Genomic DNA, 17834 nt, shown 5'->3' with positions numbered 1-17834 from the left:
ATCTTCACTCAACCTTCAAGACAACCCGCACACGCCGCCGTCGCAGTCGTCCCCTTCTAACAACGGACCAGAGCCCTTCCTGTCTCCGCCGAGTCATGGGTGCCACTTTTGCGCTGTCAACCAACTTCGAACCTTTTGCAAACCAAGGAATGCCAGTGAACCGGCGTGTCAGTGGCCACCATCAAGTGTCACTTTTAGATGCTTCGTACGGATCCTCTCACTTCATCTGATCTAGAGACTCTCAGTGGCATTTGGAGAACGACGAACCCACCAAAGCACCACTACAATGTACAGAGACACAATAATCCATACGCCATCGCCGATGATGGCTGAAGATGAGGCTTTTCCAGAACGGACCGCTGGCTAACTGCGTGGAACGAATCGAACGATCAATAACTTCTACCGTTTCCAGGCTAACGATCATCCGCTGCATATGTCGCGTGGTCAACATTAGGCTGCCCCAACGTCGAGACGGCGCTCCAATCAACTCCATTCCTCCCTCGGCCGGTCCCTCGGCCTTCCGTGTCCGTGGCTGGTCACGCTGGTCTTCTTGGGGACGTTGGAGACTTTGGAGCCATTCCCAGCTGCCCGGAACTCCAGCCATCCGAGCTGTGGCTGCAGCCGAGCGCCTGGCTTCTCTCCCTCCCGAACTCCCAAGGCCCGGCACTGGCCCTGTCACCGTGTCACTCTCTCTCAGAAGCAGCACTTTGTGTGTGCGCTCTCCACCCCATCCGTCCACCTTTTCATCACTCGGTTCTTCGTTTCCGAGCCATGGTCCATCCCTCGAGAATCCCTCTCGTCCAATCCAAACACACACACACCCAAAACCATGGATACGTCGCTTGCTGGCTCGACTAAACCATGAACACATCTCATCCGTGCGGGGATGCGCCATCGTCCCAGATGTCTCTTAGGTTGGATGCAGCTCCCTCCCGCCCACACCGTCGTCTATCCAATATCACACTTTCTGCAACTCGCTGCTGCTCTTATCCCAGCGGCTGGCCCCATTCCAGGCAACCTAGACATCTCGGGAGAGCCCTGCCTGTTCAAACTTCTCACTCCGGCTTCTGGACGGATCGTCGTCACATCAGCACGCCCCCACGAACTCCGCCCAGTGCCGCCGGGAACTCGAATGTCCATCACTGATCGTCGCGGCTCCCGGTCTTGAAAAAGGGCTGCGTGGTATCCGTACCGGTAAACCTTCAAAAGAAGAAAACCTCCGGATCGACCGCCAGGATCAGAGCCCAAAAAGCCACTGATGTTTCACTGGCATTTCTCCTTCCTTTTTGCAGCTCTACACCCTCGGAGCTCTTAAAAGATGGTCACCATCCTCCCTTCCCTTTGGCCTTGCCCAGATCTGAAGAAGATCTCTCTTCCTTCACGCGATAACCTATCTTCTTGGCTCAACATGCCGCTCTCCAACTACCTCGTTCAGGCGTCCATCGCGGTCTTGTTGGTCATCTTTGGGATCCAGATGCAGACAACTGCCGCCCAGGCTACTCCGCTCACTTGCACGAATGTCGACCAGCCGAACCCCATCTTCAGTCAGTACCCGAATAACGCCACCGGTCTCTTGAACGTCACCATGGTCATCATCCCGATCCCCATGACGACTGCGCGCCAAATCATTCCGCAGCAGTATGGCATTCTCGAGGGCGCATACAGGGCTCTCATGCCAAACTTCCCAGCCGACATGTATCCCGTTGTCGTCCAGGCTGGTCACGATCACGATATTCGTTTTCAGGACTTTGGAATTCCCGACTTTAGTGTAAGTCCTGCTTGCAGCACGTTTCCACCTGGAGAAACTTTACTAACATCGGAAAACAGAAATCTGGCTTTGAGTTCCCCTTTCTGGACCTCCTAGGCGACGGCAAATCATCGTTCCGATGGGCTCCCGAGCAACTGATTTCGGCCTCCAACCCCGCTGCCGTCACCGGCTCCCAAGCGTACGGCACCGAAGTCCACGCCGCCACCTTTACCCCCGAATGCAATGCATACTCGGCTACCGCTGGAGGCGGCACTTCATTCAACGGTACCGCCGGTGACAAGTACATGTCCCTCGAGATGAAGAAGTCATCATGCGGTGGCAAGGCCCCGCCTTACACGCTGGCCATGTTCGATACCATCATCAACCAGCCCATCTTCGCCAACGGCTCGACCTGCGATCAGCAGATCCGCCTCTTCAACACCTCCGTCACCACCGGAGCCTTTGAGCCTGTTCCCGTACGCGGGACGCTCAAGTCGAATCTTGGACCGTTCCAAACCGATGCTTCCTTCTCCGACGTGGCTGGCTTTCAGGCCGCTACGCCCTTTATTGAAAATAACTATCTTCCTTGCGAAATGTTTAGAGGATATAACCCTGTTAAGACTACTTGATACCCCCTTTCTCCATTGTGGAGGGAGAACTTTTTTTTCTTTTACAACTTAATTTCTATTTACCCCCTTTTTTCGGCGGTGGTATTTGGCCTTTGGCCTCGGCTGGAGCCGAAGGGAGGAGACTTTTACGATCTGAATGACGGCATGACGTACATAGTATCGGATGGATGTGAGAAGAAGACTAATAGAGTCTCTTACCCTTTGTGTCAATATACATAGCGTGAGCCGCATGGCGCCACGATATCTGAACACCTTGTTTTCCTGAGATTTGTTGATGTAGACGGATGAAAGATGTAATTGGTTTGGAACCCCCCTTCTCAGCGTTGCAAAACCGAAACCGAGATCATTGCTCTCCAGCAAGACGAATGGGGTAGGTAGCAACCAGCGTCTCTGGATGCGATTGCATCCGGCCTTGAGCGTTGTATCTCTGCCACCCACCGCTTTTCAGTATCAGCTCCGAATTACGGCTGCGCTGGGAGTTTTTGTTGCCGATGGAGGGAGAATGTTGACTGTTTTCGGCTTGCAGCTATTAAAGACACGCCCGGCAGATACCTCCCCAATTGCCTGTCACGGACGCTTCCGTATGTATCCACTTTCCTCCAGCCTCCGTCCCCGGGTGAGATTCTCCACTTTCAGGAGAGTCGTGGCAGAATCAAGGCTGAGGCGTCCCGCATTAGCTATATGGCTGATATGGAAGTCATGAATGATGGCGACAATCTATTAGTAGCCAGGCCAAATGAGGAAGAAACAAAAGTAGATCTTGGGTTCGTCCAGCCTGCAAATAAGTAACGAGACGGGCAGCGATGTTTATTGCAGCGCGGGAAGTCTGATGAGAAATCTGACATTGTCGCCGGATTTGCTCTGGAGTCGAACTCAAGACGTGTATTATGGTTGACGCGAAGAACTTGATGAAGTGACCAGGGGCAGAAGGGCGTTATGGCACGTAGATTCTCCAACATGTGAATGATCGGCCTTCTCCGCGATGGCAGAACTCACCAGAAAGCGCGGAGACCGGACAGTGAGGATGGGGGGTTACATCTGCTTTTGATTCACTTGTAAGGACGGGGAGTGAAGTAGGTAGACACTGCACAATGTTGTTCTCGTTGCAGGTATTCGTGCCGTTTGGCATCAAAAACTCACAGTGATGACTTGTTTTCTTCGACTTTGACTCTTTGCGATGGGTTAAGAATGCAGTGCAGACCGCGTTCCAGACTTGTGGGTTGCATAGTACAGCCCATAGCCTGGTTTGGCCCTCTACGAATTCTCGCTGCTTACATTTGACTCTTTTTCGGAGAGTGTGTCACGCCTTTAAACTGTCTTGAGCCTCTTAAGATGGGTCGAAATCGCAGTGCAATTCGAATTATTGCAATGCCTGCATGAGCTACATGTAATAAGTCACAAACGCAGTAAGTGCCAAAAGGGGAGACAAGATTCGCGCGGAATATTGACCTTGCGTTGAATGGCAAGGCTACGTAGGTTCACTTGGGATGGGTTAGAATCGCAGTGAAGATTTGCTTCCCAAGTGTGGGTCCTTGGCGGACTCGAGATGCGAAATGCAGCAAGGAAGTTGAAGAACCAGCTTCAAAGGCATTCAATCTAGGCCTTAGTATATCCCTCTGACTGAGCTGTTTTGATTTTCTGGAGCTATCGAATGCCGGTGCGCGAATCTAAAGGGACATGGCTAAGCAGAGCGTCGCTTCGGCTTGCGTCTCGACATGATGTGCGGCTTGGCAACAAGCTTGATCATACTCGGTGTAGATCACCTCCGGGAAGCACTACGAATTTACAACATCACAAAATTAAATATGCTAAACCAAATCTCACATAAGCAACTGTCACTTAAACCATTGCTTTCTTAAACATGAGATAGGTTCATGCAACAATGAGGTATCGGGGCGGGAAGACGGAAAGTAGACGCAGAAGAAGAGGCTATTTCAAGCGGCTGAGAGAATCCATTAATCAATTGGGTTTACATTGCATCACCCACCTCAGAGAATGCAATACAGCAGCAGAAAGCGAAGCAACTTTCGTCCTACCTACAAGCAAAGAAAAAGGCCAGAAAACCAAGGGAAGGGATAAGACGGCAACTAGAGACGAAGGATCGACGAATGGCGCGCCTCAGAATGTGACTTTGGACGGAATCCAAAACACGACTGGAAACACTGCAGGGCCTCCGTCCGGGGAGGGGGACTCGAATAATGTGTGAACTACGGGGGCCGCCTGGCGGCTTTAGGATCGCTGAAACAGGCGTTGTCCTGCTTAGTCACACGCTATTCTCACTATTACTGACTCTGTTGTGCTGAAAAAGATGCACTAACAATTAACAATTAGGACTGGAAAGAGAGTCTGGGGCTTGACGGCTTGTTGGGGGGAACATCGACAACCCCTGTCCTGAAACTTCAGCCTCAGACTCTGGTGATATCTGGACATGAGACGACGGGGAACCGAAAACAGGACGGCGTAACGAACCGAGGGCGGTTATTGTAGGCGAGGATGAAGGAGAAACAGGGGAAATGGATGGGGGCAAGATTGAACAAAAGAACGATATGGCCCGCATGAAAGAGCCTTCGCATCTCTTTTTGGTTTTTGCCTCCTCTTCTTACGTCTTCTTCTCTCCTTGGCGCTGGCGCATTGTCTCTAGCATCCAGTGCTTTTTTGCAGGAACTTCAGTCTTTCTAATTCGATTCGATAATTCTCTCTTTCATTGACTTGCTTGCCGCCGGTTGATCCGCTTTGTCTATTTCACTACACATAAAAAAGACACTCATTCGAGAAAACAAAGACAACTCGCCCAAGATGGACATGTCGGACGCAAAGTACGCCAACATCAAGTTCGAGGACCACGATGACCGGAGCAGCACCGAGGTCGAGGAGTCGCTCCTCGGCACCGACGACAAGGCGTGCCGCCGCTGCATGGCCAAGGACTACCACGACCAGCCGGCGAGGAGGAAGAACAGGTGCCTGGCGATGCTCAACTCGTCGCGGTGGTTTGTCGATACGATACTGCTGGTTGTGATCCTGGGCCTGCTGGTGAGGGAGCAGATGCAGAAGCCGCCGGTGAATACGTGGGACTTTGGTGGGGACTTGACTGGTGTTAGCGGGCATTGTGAGTTTATTTCTTTTCGTCGCGAAGATAGTGAGACGACGAGAAGGAGGAAATCCGGGTCGCTGACTTGATGAATGTGTAGTCTCCCAGCAGATCAAGACGTTCACGCCGGATTACGAGGGCAAGTACGCGCCCAACGACACGTCAAAATTCTTCACGGATGAGACGTTGAACAACTGGAACGAGTTGATGCCTTGTAAGTAACTCAGTCTTTACAACAGTAAGAAGGTTGCAATTCGCTGACACGAACACAACAGATGGCATGGGCTTCCAGTGGGTGAATGACACGCACAAGTACCACGACCTGCCGACCCCCATCGTCTGGCCCGAGAAGACCGTCTTCACCACCTCCATCACCCACCAGCTGCACTGCTTGGTACGCTCTCTCATTTAGACCTACCCTCTTCTTGTAAATGTTTAATGTCTAACAACATTCCATCCAGTTCGCTGTCGTCCAGACTTACTCTGGTATCAAGTCCGGCCACGAGATTCCCGACGACCACCACTGGCACATGATTCACTGCTTCTCCTACCTAAGACAGACCATCATGTGCAGCGCCGACATGGCTCTTGAGGGTCTCGAGACGACCTTCCCGGATCACAATGGTGGTTCCGACGGTTGGGACTCGAAGCATGGTAAGTTACCGCATAACATAATTGAGATCAAGCAGAACAGTCGAAAGCTAACAATACGCTCCAGTGTGCAAGGATTACAACCAGGTCAAGAACTACTTGGAGAGCGTTAGGGCGTACGACGACAGAGAGATCTTTTAAAAAGCAGAACAATTAGCACCAGCATCATAGGCATTTCATTTCAAAAACCTACACATTTTTCACTCAAACTGGATTTTATCAAGCATACCAAAACATGAAGTGAAGCTTCTCGTATGCCCATTCACAGACTCTCGCATTGAACTAGGTAGCCTCCTCATATTCGACACGATGAACGGCTCTCCCTAAAACCTCCTTCACAGCTGGCTGTAGATCGGCGAGCTTGCTCCAAGGCTGCCGCATAAACTGCGAAACATGAGATTCCTCCAGCACCTCAGCCGGCGTCATCAGTTCCCACTCCGGCAGCTCAACCTCGGGCAGTGGCACACAGATACCGCATCCACCGGACCCCCAGCGACAATAGCAGTCATTCCCATCCACGCGGCCGGGGTCGCCGTACCCTTCCCACACCTCCCGGTCCATCATCCGGCCCGTCCAGACCTGCCGCTCAAACTCGCGACTGGAACGCCAGACCTGCGCCCACTTCACGTCGTCCATGCGGAAGACGTTGTTGATCTTGGTCGAAAAAAATGACATCTGCCAGTGTAGGTCATTCCAGACTTTGGCTGGGAGGCGGTCGTCGTCCCACTTCCACTTCCACCAGCCGCCTTGTGACTCCGGGTGTGAGGGCAACCGCCATCCGACGCAGTCGTTCTCGATGAACTCGTACGTATTAGACACGCAGGCCATGGAGGCGGCGCGGACGGACATCTCAGGGAGTAGACGGGGGCGCGGTCCCAGGACCGGGTTGCCGTCTCTGTCGTACACGACGTTGGGGTTACTGCACCAGGCACGCATCTCGCCGGACAGAAACGACGGACACCTCGAGGCCCTGACGCGGGCGACGGCCCAGTACGCCGACTTGAGGAAGCGGGCCTGCGTGTGCGACTCCATAGCCAAGAACTCCCCCATGAACGATAAAGGCAGGCTGCACATGACGGTCAAGAACCGTGACATTGCGTGCATGGGCTGCGCTTCTGCCGCAGGCTTCCGCTTCGAGGGATCCTCCCTCTCACGCTTGTTCCGCGGTGCGAAGCGGATGCGTTCAGAACGATATATCGTGGCATGCCGCGCGTCGAACCCGGCGCGCGCGAGGGGCGCGGGGAGACACTCATCCATCTGCCTACCCAGGTCAGCGCGGTCATCGAGAAGCTGCGCACGGAGGGTGAAGAAGTCGTTTGAGTGCGGGATGTCCCACGCGGGGAGGAATGGTTGGCGAAGGTCGTAGGGGTTCCATTCCCACTGGAGGCCGACGGCGTCGCCGTTCCAGACGGTCTCTTGGTGCCTCTTCCTACACGCCGCTTCGGCGCGGCGGACCTCATCCGTCTCGAGGTACCGTTCGATGGTATCGCTAAAGGCTCGGAGGAGATCGCTCACGGGGATGGCGTACTCATTCAGCGTGGCTTTGAAGGCGCAAATGACCTCGACGAACTCGTCCTTGCTGTCCCAGCGCTTGAAGATTTCCTCGGCGCGCGCGAGACGGGCTTCGTAGGTTTCGCCCGCGGGGCCGCGGACCACGCCTTCCACCATCGTATCGTTGCGTGATTGCCATTCTGCGCCGCGGGGGTAAAAGGGCTGTTGGTAGTACGCTCGCCGGATGAACTCGAGCCGGAAGAAGGCGCGCTGGAGCTTTGCGCGGTTCGTCTTGGTCATCAGGACGCCCTCCGATACGGGCCCTCGTTCCTCGTCGTGGGCCGTGTGCCGTTCAAAGGCGTAGATCAGGTTGTTGGGGTTTTCGGTGCCGTCATCCCTGCACAGGGCGGAGAATTTGGGCTTGAGCGTCGTGATGTCGGGGCCCCATCGCTCGTCGGGGAGTTCGTCGGGGCGGCGGTCCTGCCAGCTTTCTTCCCACTCTTCAAAGGAGGCGTAGACCTTTTGAGCCTGTGAGACCCTGTCTAGGAGCTGGTCCATGGTCTTGACGAGCTGGCAGAGGCCGGTTAGGTCCCATTGTCCGCGTTGTGTACACGGAGACTTACTCATTTGGGGGCTGGCGCTTGCGAATGCTCGAAGATAATAGGAGATGGTCAGTCTGGCCCTGCCAGAGATAGATCCTACAACACCTTCCGGGGGCGGAGGCCAGTCCGCCACGGTGCCGTTGGCGTAGTCTTCGTCAAAGGCGCTTCTGGCCGTCTTGCCCGGATGTTTCAGGCGGCGATCGACGCAGCAGATGGCATCGGACCAGGCTTCTGGGGCGATGTGTTTCCGAAGAATCTGTACCATGTTGTCTTTGAAGACCTTGCGGAGTGTAGGGTTCTCTTCGCAGAGGTCCTCGACGTCTTGTATAGACTTTTGCGCTAGCAGCTCTTCGAGTAGGACTTCGACATTTGTCGGAGGGAGTGGCGGTAGCGGCCGAGGGAATTGTGGCAGAGTGTCCCAGAGGGGGATCGCGTGGTTAGAGACGGCGTTCCTGAACGGTCCGAATAAGATCTCTGCTGGCCTTTGGAAGAAGGAGTGTCTTTGGATCTGGAGCTCACTGGGTGTTTCCTCCGCAGGGCGGCCTTCCTCGATAGGATGATCGTCATTGATAAGCTGGTCCTCCTCGGCCGAATGATGTTCGTCGATGGAGTGGTTCTCACTGGATGACTGATGTTCACTGCCGGTGTACTCACTAAGGGAGTTGTGCTCGTCATGAGAGTGATCTTCGCTTGAGCTATCCATGATGATTCTTTTACAGTTCAGTGTCTACTTTTTGATTCTGATAGGTATTGCTACAGAGTAAGACACGTTGGATTCGACGGTGACTGAAGATATAGCCAGTAGCCTGAATGGATGCCAACACAAGGCATTGTCGACACCGATTCCTGTCCTTGTATTGTTTGTTTGCATGTCTTTGTCTGGAAAGTCCTCAGTGGTCAAAGAGAAATTATTCTATTGCGCCCATGCCTCAGAAAGAAGAACGATGCCCAAGTGGCCGCGCGGACCAAGTGTTTTGTTGGCATGCTGTTGGTATAAGACGTGCAACGCACCACTGTCAGAACAATGCCTTGTTCAATCAGCATGAAACTTGAGTCTTGTCGGGAATCAACCTCTAGCTCTGTCTGGGATCATTGCTCATCATGAAAAGACTCTTTCTCACAAAGGCAGTCGAGCATGGTGACGCTCAGCCTTTGTCTGGTCTAGGTATGGCCCGAAACTTGCCCAAAGAAGGCTCATTTCGTGACCCTCGGGGATGAGACGTCACTTGGACGGAACGATGAAGGTCCTTCATCTTGATGTTTTTGGCCCCATTGACTACAAAGTATGAGACATATCGTTGCTAGAAGAAATGATCCCCTGTAATCAAAATCAAAATGATCTCTATTATGTATTAAGTTAAAGTAGTGTTTCTAATTGTTTTTTTCTTTTTGCTTTGATGAAGAACCACACTTGGCTTCACCTATGTCAGAGCCAAGTGCAGAGTGAAATGCGTCAACTCCTTACTCCCAAGTAATGTCATCCAACGACTCATCAAAGACGTCGTAGTTGACATCATCCTGGTAAGCAAGCAGCTCATCAGAAGGCAACAACAAGTCTCCATCGGCGTCAAAGAGCGTGTCATCGAACTCGACGTCGAGCGGGTCGCTGTCGTAAGCGTCCGAGACATCGTCGCCGTAGTCGGCCCACTGGCCGAGCTCACGGTTGGTAATGCCGAGGAAGAGGAGGTAGCACTCGTCAACCTCACCGTTGGTGACGGTGTAGGTGAGGTCCGGGGACTTGAGCATCTCGAGGCCGGCATCGACGTCTTCGCCGACGAGATAGATCTTGGCCGTCTGGTCACCCTTGTAGGTGCAGACGGCGGGGAAGAAGATGTTGTCTTCGGGATCGATGGCGGCAAGGATGCTGGCGGTGCTGTCATTGTCGTCGTAGTAGAAGGGGGTGAGTGCGCTAGTGTACGCGTTAGAACTTGAAGGATTGAAACTCCCGACTCAAGGAAACTTACACATAGACTGAGGTTCCAGGGAGATTGGCCTCGTCTCCGGAGCGGAGACGGCTGACGCCGAGCTTGTCCATGGTGTTGTTGTAGTAGTGCAGCACCTCGCCAGTCGGCGTGGAGAGAGCAGCCTCTCCGTAGCCGGCCCAGAGGGTGTTGCAGGTGATGTAGTAGGGGAGCTCGTTCTGGGTCGTGTTCTTCTGGAGGTAGACGTTACCGTCGCTGCAGGCGGCGAGAACGTAGCTGTTGTCGCTCTCGAGGGCGAGGGTGCTGAACCAGTATCCGTCAAAGGCCGCCTCATCGAGGTCGTAGGGAATGGCGGCGAGGTCGGTGCCGTTGAAGCCGAGGTACTCAATCTCCTCGACAACGTACTTGGTCAGGTCGGCAAGCTGGGTCGAGTTGGTGGTGGAGTTCGTGGGGACGGAGACGTTATTCGCGTCGCGACGGTACTCATATCTGTTGTAGGGAGTGGAAGGCAGGGAGCGCTTGTCATCGTGGAGGCCAAGCTTGCCCTTGCTTGTACCATCCGTCTTGTTGCTGTTCAATTGTTAGCATGGTACTTGCTCTAGGTGTCTCAAGGATTATGATGAACATCTTCACTTACCCAATGCAGTACGACGCAATGATGTAGTCCTTGGTCTCGTGGACGGGCCAGTCCTTGTCGAGGAGCCCGAAGCCCTTGAACTTGGCCGTGACATCATTGCGAACACTGAGTGTAGTGCTGATGCCACTGCAGTTGTTGAGTGGCTTCAGTCCAGCCTCGATACCGTCGGTGCCGTTATTCCACTTGGCTTGGACAGCAATGGCTGCAGCGGCCTTGATGGATGGCATGGTCTCGATACCAATGGAGCCCTTGCACCTGGTGCATCCGCTGAAGGTGGTGACGCCAAATTCGAGGCCGACGGGGATGCCGAACTGGGCGGCGATCTCAACCTGGCCCTCGGCCTCAAAGCTGGGCTTAAACTCGGGCTTAAAGCCAATGGACTTGGAGCCGCCCTTCTTCCAGTCGTAGACAAACTTCGCTTTGGCGATGCTGACGTCGGCGCGAGCAACGGCGGTGCCGGTCATGTTGAGACTGAACTTGACCTCGGTACCGATGGAAAGCATGGGGCCGACAGTGACGAAGCCGAGGGTGAAGGGCGAAAGGGGGATGTCGTACAGGTTGTTGCGGAACTTGTGCTCCTGGTAGTACTGAGCGTAGATACCGATGCCGAGACCGACAGAGATATCGATGTCGCTCTCGATGTAGCCATCGGTGATACCCTTGATGTTCTCGATGGTGATGTTGCCCTTCGTCTTGAGGGATCCGGAGAGGCCGCACTTGACACAGTAGAGGTTGATGAAGTTACCCTTGGTGACTGTAGTCTGCTTCTTGGATCCCTTGGGACGCAGGTCCTTGGGCGAGGGAATGGTGCCAAACGACTTGAGCAGGAGAGCGTCGTCACCCCAAGGGGTCTTGACGGCCTTGGCCTCGCTGTCCTTGTCCTTATCCTGCTTCTTAGGCTTGCACGCGTTCTTGAGCTTCTCCTTCTTGTCCTTGTCGTTCTCGGCCTCCTTGCACTCCTTGGCAGGCCAGGGGAGGAGGAGCTTGTCAAAGTCCTTCTCGAAGCGGTTGGGCTTACCCGTGAGGATGTTGCCACCAACCTCGACAACGGTCTTAGCGACCTCGACGACCTTGGCGCCAACCTTGACAACCTTTTCGCCCGTCTTGACGACGTTGTTCTTGGCGGCCTTGGCTCCGGTCTCGATCTTGTTGCCGAGATTGACAACGCCGCTCTTAATCGCCGGGCCGATCTTCTTGAAGCCGTTACCGATGTCCTGGAAAACGGTAATACGTCTGGTGAGGGTCGAGTCGGTCAGCTCGCCATCGATGTCAACCTCGGAAAGGGTCTCGTTGAAGCTGAAGACATCAGATTCGAAGTAGCCGAGCTCTGTGTCGAGGTCATCGTCGAAGTAGGGTCCCAAGCACGCCGTTGGGAGGCCGTATTTCTCATCCACGGGAGCTACACAAGCAGCCGTCATGGTAGGAGCAACGGAGTACGCCGGAGTCACGTCAGTCTCAGTTGCGGTGGGTTCAGCGGTAGCTGCAGGGTTGCCGTAGTTGACGTTCTGGCTGCCATAGTTTCCCCACACAACATTGATATCCTTGGTGACATCACCAATGTCCTTAGCCTGTCCTGCAGCAGTGGCGGAGAGGGAGTTGCGGTCAAAGGTAACAGAGTTGGCCTGGAAGTAGCATCTCTGGCCCAGATCGTAGTCACCGCACTCAGGCGTGTAAGTGACGAAGATGATGTTGTCTGCCTTCCAGTTGGACGCGCTGTGGTCAAAAGCATTCTTGTCACCAAAGGTCATGACCAAGTTGCCTTGGCCCGAGAGCTTGACGTCGGTGACGAGACCAGAGTGGTCGAGAACGATGGACGGGGCAGTCCACTTGGGGGTAGCAACAGCATAGATGCCACCTCCATTCGAGCCGGCATCTTGCGCGTAGTGGATCGGAGCACCAGCGCCGCTAGGCTGAGGAGTGAGGTTGTTGACATCGTTGAGATCGTGGTTGTCTGGGATGGCAGGCTTCAAAGTCGCGATGGGGCCGAGCTTCGAGGTCGGAAACTCGTACTCCGTGCTGGAGGAAGCGGCCGTTGCGGCAACAACATCACCAGAGGCAGATGCCGTGCCGGTGGCCAACGTGAGTGTGCGGGTTGAGTTGGCCGGAGGGTGGAAAGTCACACCGGTGCTGAGGGGCACAGACACAGATGCAGTCCGGGTAAGGGAGTTGCCAGACTGGCCCGAGACAAAAGTCTCGTTCCTTCGGTTGAGATAATTGCGCTGGCCTGGGTGTGCGAGGGCACCGGATAACCCAAGCAGGGGAAGGGTAAGAGACCACTTCATGATGAAACGAGTGTGAGGGATGATTTAGATCAAAAGTCTGTAGTGATGAAAACAATCCTGAAAGAGGAACGAGTGTGGTCAGCTAGGTATAGCTGGTGATAATCCAAAGTGATAAGAGACAGAAACAGAAGCAACTCAAGCCATGAAAGAGTGAATGGCAGAGAGGAGTTGGTTGAAGGACAAGAGTCGAATCCGGAAGCTGAGGACGACGATCTCTGGATTATATGGCAATTCGCCTTTCACGAAGAATTCCCATCCTTCGACCTGCCGAAATTTCGAGTCAGACTTGCCTTGGTAAAAGACCATCGTCTAACACCGCGATAAGTCGACGTTGACAGCCGCATCGGGGGACCATCTCGTTTGGGTCTAAGCGAGGACTCTAAGTTCCAGGCGAGGCTCAATCGAACGACAAGAGACACCATCTCATGCAGTAGTCAGGGGGTAGTTCTTCAGTGATTCAGGAAAGGGTATTGTCTTTCGCTATTGCCGCGAGCACTAGTCCCCTTACTTCGTTAGCGGCCGGAACCTAACCAAATAGTCGGTACTGTGGCTCAACATCGCGTGGGTTGTCAAAGGCGCCGGCCGATCAGATCGACGTTTGGTTGGTCGCACAACGACATGTGGCGGCCAAGCCTCTCAGCCGCAAACCCCCTGAGTAACGATTTTGCGCACGCCACGAACGGTGGCCGCAGCAAATAGTTCGCAAAGATGTTGGCTTTCTCTGTCAAGCCTGCCCGTCAAGGTTCAAGGAGAATCAGTGCGGCACGGCAACCGGGGACTTTGAAATGTCCTAGCTTGTGCGGTCAACGAGTGTCATCTCGATCCATCAGGTTGGTAATCGAGTGGGACGAGCAGTCTAAGCTTCAATGGATTAAGGTACCAAGCCACGTGGGGTCGCCGAATGTCTGGCGTCGGATTCTCAGTGCTGCAACAAAAATTGGCTTGCCGAGTAACCATTTCGGGCGCTTCAAGCATATCCTCATAGTAGTAGAATATGAGAAGCACGCGCGGCAGGTCAATGTCGGATGAATAATTTAGGCGCCTCTTGCCCGATGACTTGGAGAATTTCTCAGATGCTGTTTAGCATTCATGTTCTGTGAGGTTGTGTGGACTCTGCTGATTGACTTGGTCATAGTGCTCAAGCCATCGAAGACAAGAGTCGGAAGACATAAAGACTTCAACGAGACGGGTGGGCTTGTCAATCGAACCAGACACTCAACTACTTGCGTGGAATATTCGCATTTCCTGTTGATTACTCTCTCCTTCATCCATCAAAATCGTTGCTGGGACCAGTGCGGCCGTGCGTTCAAGTCGGCCAAGCCTGGCTGGACTGATGCAACAACTGCATTAGAATCAAGTTCATTCTAAAGGGAATGAGAAAACAGAAAGTCTGGCTCCATCAGTTGGATTTCTCTTGGTTCCCGTGTCAATACCAATCAACTTGCGCAATGTTGATGCTATTTCCAGCTTTCTCTCCTGAAATTGAGTTGCTGCCTGCGTGAAATGGGACCAGGATTGGAATCCTGCAAGTGCTGGGACGGCGATCGCTTATGAATCGCACCGTGGCATGTACCCCCCAACTATTGCAGTGCTGGTTCAGCGCTCCCGAAAATAAGCTTCTCTTCCGAAGAGGCCCGGTAAGCAACTAACATGAAGCGACCATGTGCGGACTCTGGCCTCAAATATTTACTGACACTACCTGTACATGTACTGATCTATGTTCGTCGTTTTCGATACAACGGTCTCAATTGAAGGCTCTCAAATCAGATCTTTCAAATATGAATAGCATCGAAGTGTCTTACACGTATAGACAGTGGCGTCATAGTACGATGTCCACTCCCGTCCAGAAAGTGGTGGCGCTGTGCCGCATACCAAAGTTCCAAAACGCACGCCACCATGGCTGAATGATACTGGACCTAGCAAGCTGGCAGCAAATTTCGGACTCTGGGACGTGGTAGAGGTCATGCAGGGCAGCAACACAGCGGCGGAGTGGTTGAGACCTCAAGATCGACAACTTCCCTCGGTGCTTGACGACTCAACGTGAGAACCCCATTAGCGCGGCGCGTCTAACTGCATGTTCCCTGGCATCAACACTACGCGCTTGACCAGGAATGTCTCTTCTGCAGCCAGACAACTCCTGTGGCAGTGTTAGAAGCAGCCGAAATGACATCAATCATGCTGACAGCGAAGCAGGCTGGCGGCCGACCTCAATCCCTGTCACACTCCATCAGGCTGCACGGCGTGGTGCAGGCTGACCGGATGTGAGATCTCTGATAAACCCAATGGCGCCCCAGTTGTAGAATTTCAATTATAGAACGAGCTATCCAGTGCTTCTTGACCATCTGTACGCAATGCCTTGAGCACTGGACCAAGCCAAGACCGCATATGTCGCTCTAGAAAGCATACGAAAGCTGACAACCATGGACTCGCCAAAAGAGAACGGAGAAGATGCCTTATCAACATCAACGAGATCATTCGCCCCGCTGCTTGTTGAAGACAGAAAACCACTCAAGGAAGCCACGCAATTCAAGTTGACCAAGTTTCGGCAGCGGTTGTGGGATAGGAGGCAATGGAAGAAGGCGTCGCTAACTACATGGGAAGATTTTCGCCAGCGACTATGGGATCGCAGGCAGTGGAGAGAGGCCTTCGTTTCTGCGTTTAGAGACATTCGAGCTGTCCACTGGTACGCGGTCCTAGCATGGATATTGGCTCTGACGTGGATCGGAGGACTCTGCACCGTGCTGGCGTTCATCAGCAACGCAGAGCTATATGGCGACTCGGCCTGTAAACCGGATGCCAGTTTCGACGTGGAGATGAACCAGTATAACCTTTGGTCTTCCTCTGGATTCTTTCAGATCACCCTGGCATGGGGCAGATTTTCCTTTGCGGATGCCAAAGTCATTGACGTCGCTTGGGATGTGGTAAGATGACGGATAACTCAAAATGCATGTGCCTTTTGTTCGTCGACTGACCAGCCACTCGCAGATCTTCGGTCGAGGAGGGCAGGCTCTGCTGACCTGGATCACTTGGAGAGTTTTTGCCGACTACGCGACGACCTCAATACAAGTCAAGCCCGTGACGTACGACTTTTTCCGCAACATATTCCTCCAGGACCAACCAAACTTTTGGTCAACGTGGCACATGATACGAGACTTTGCTCGTTCACGAGGGCTCAGATCCAAACTAATGATGGTTATCATGGCCTTGGTCACCATCTTCATCCTATGCTTCCCTACCCTGGGCAGTGCAATGACGGGCTACGTAGCGAACAATGACGCATATGTTCAGGGTTCCAACGGCATGTTGATACCCTTTGATGGCTTCGAGGTCGTTGGATATGTAATCCACGATGGCTGGAGGATCGGTATGGAGGGCAACACCACCCTCACTTTCCCTGGTCGTGAGTGCTTTTCTCAGGGGACCTTCCCGTGAACGCTGAGCCAGCGCTGACTTTAGACAAGACTCTAGTTCCAACACTTACAGTAGCGCAAGCTCATGGGCACGCCTTCTCGGTTGCATAGAGGACGATAAGAGCTACTCTGACTACTCTACTACCTGGTGGAACTTCGACGAGTCTACGCCAAAAACCCAGAGATGTTCGTTGCATCGAAACGTTTCAAACTGTACGTATAGTTGTCTCACAGTAATAAAACGAAGTGTCGACGATCCGCAGGACATTGCGATGCTAATATGTTCCCTTTTGGCAGATGTACAAGAGTACGGATTCTACGGGTTGAAAAACGAGAAGACCACTTGGATGAACGAGACTATGCCAGCTCCGGCCCTCAACATATCGGCTTCCGGTCTTCCTTCATACAGGAACCTGCTGTACGGTTGGAACTGGACAGATCCTCGCACGGGCTTGATGCCCTTCCAAGACGAAAAGAACTTGACCTACACTGCCGGGAACGAGACCTACTCCAAGGAATACATGAAGGCGTACGGGAGTTGCCAGCCAATGAGCGATCACGGACTCGGCGCCGATGCCGGGCGAGAGAGCTACCAATGGGGCTTCTCCTACCTGCAACTTTACATTCTCGTCCTCTTGCTCGTGCTGTGGACGTTGAGTCTTGCTTACATGTGGTTAAAGGCACGATTGACGATGAGGATGCGTCGGCGGTACGACGTGCCGAGGGGCTATAAGGGCGTCTTGGAGCTGTCGGGGGCCATACGCAAGGAGCTGCAGGAGACCGACCCGGACGAGCTCTCTCATGACCAGCTTTCGGAAGAAATCAACAAAAGCCTAAAGGGCGGAAGAATTCAGTTAGAGTTGGCAGACTCGCCTGCGACATATGGCATCTGGAGGGCGATTTGGATATGGTCCAAGGAGGAAAAGTGGTGGGTAGGTCCCGTCTTGTTGATGTTGGCGCCATCGGTGCCGCTCATGGTCATTAACAATTCGTTTGGATGGTGGCTGTTGGTGCCGATGAGCTCTCTCTTGCTTGCTTTGATGGTAGGCCGGTCAGAGAAAAGCAGGATCGTCATCGCTCTCGTGGGTTTTATTATCGGAACGATCACGTTCCTAGGAGTTTGGTATGGAACTGAAAGTTACAGATGCGGCAGCATATATGACTGTTATTATTATCGTTGAATAGATACCCCGTGGAGTTGAATGCAATCTGATTAGATATTGCTGGTCCAACTCTTGCGCGACGTCGTCGACTACCACAGCCTCTGTGATGTGGAAGCGATGATTCAACGGAGTGACTGCGCCATATGGACCCCTTTATCATCCTCAGACACATAAAGGAGGCAGGATCGATCATCAGTGCCCACAAATGTCAC

The 17834-nt window shown here is 53.3% G+C and overlaps 6 protein-coding genes across 6 annotated transcripts, besides 1 other annotated feature; 4 read left to right on the top strand and 2 right to left on the bottom strand.

Moving 5' to 3' along the window:
• Window positions 1-1408: 1408 nt before the first annotated feature.
• Window positions 1409-2376, top strand: CTAM01_12090 (uncharacterized protein; the record flags this gene model as incomplete). Its single annotated transcript, XM_060528097.1, has 2 exons — window positions 1409-1768; window positions 1828-2376. The coding sequence occupies 2 exons, from the start codon at window positions 1409-1411 to the stop codon at window positions 2374-2376; spliced, it is 909 nt and encodes a 302-aa protein (XP_060377230.1).
• A 1995-nt stretch (window positions 2377-4371) lies between these two features.
• Window positions 4372-4455: a sequence feature (Short protein (CTAM01_12089, KAK1486656.1) was converted to a misc_feature.).
• A 717-nt stretch (window positions 4456-5172) lies between these two features.
• Window positions 5173-6256, top strand: CTAM01_12088 (uncharacterized protein; the record flags this gene model as incomplete). Its single annotated transcript, XM_060528096.1, has 5 exons — window positions 5173-5482; window positions 5565-5678; window positions 5740-5858; window positions 5926-6118; window positions 6183-6256. The coding sequence occupies 5 exons, from the start codon at window positions 5173-5175 to the stop codon at window positions 6254-6256; spliced, it is 810 nt and encodes a 269-aa protein (XP_060377229.1).
• A 141-nt stretch (window positions 6257-6397) lies between these two features.
• CTAM01_12087 (uncharacterized protein) lies at window positions 6398-8911 on the bottom strand (the record flags this gene model as incomplete). Its single annotated transcript, XM_060528095.1, has 1 exon — window positions 6398-8911. The coding sequence occupies one exon, from the start codon at window positions 8909-8911 to the stop codon at window positions 6398-6400; it is 2514 nt and encodes an 837-aa protein (XP_060377228.1).
• A 107-nt stretch (window positions 8912-9018) lies between these two features.
• Window positions 9019-9261, top strand: CTAM01_12086 (uncharacterized protein; the record flags this gene model as incomplete). The annotated part of the gene is made up of 1 exon (XM_060528094.1): window positions 9019-9261. The coding sequence occupies one exon, from the start codon at window positions 9019-9021 to the stop codon at window positions 9259-9261; it is 243 nt and encodes an 80-aa protein (XP_060377227.1).
• Window positions 9262-9669: 408 nt separating this feature from the next.
• Window positions 9670-13049, bottom strand: CTAM01_12085 (uncharacterized protein; the record flags this gene model as incomplete). Its single annotated transcript, XM_060528093.1, has 3 exons — window positions 9670-10117; window positions 10173-10700; window positions 10768-13049. The coding sequence occupies 3 exons, from the start codon at window positions 13047-13049 to the stop codon at window positions 9670-9672; spliced, it is 3258 nt and encodes a 1085-aa protein (XP_060377226.1).
• A 2420-nt stretch (window positions 13050-15469) lies between these two features.
• CTAM01_12084 (uncharacterized protein) lies at window positions 15470-17640 on the top strand (the record flags this gene model as incomplete). The annotated part of the gene is made up of 4 exons (XM_060528092.1): window positions 15470-15970; window positions 16035-16449; window positions 16511-16672; window positions 16757-17640. 4 exons carry the CDS (start codon window positions 15470-15472, stop codon window positions 17638-17640), a joined length of 1962 nt encoding a protein of 653 aa, XP_060377225.1.
• Window positions 17641-17834: the final 194 nt, after the last annotated feature.

Source organism: Colletotrichum tamarilloi, assembly GCF_030869305.1.
Source record: "Colletotrichum tamarilloi strain Tom-12 chromosome Unknown Scaffold_55.1, whole genome shotgun sequence".
Classification (NCBI taxonomy): Eukaryota; Fungi; Ascomycota; class Sordariomycetes; order Glomerellales; family Glomerellaceae; genus Colletotrichum; species Colletotrichum tamarilloi.
Note: the sequence above shows the minus strand (reverse complement) of the source record. Positions and strands in the feature narration are given on the sequence as shown.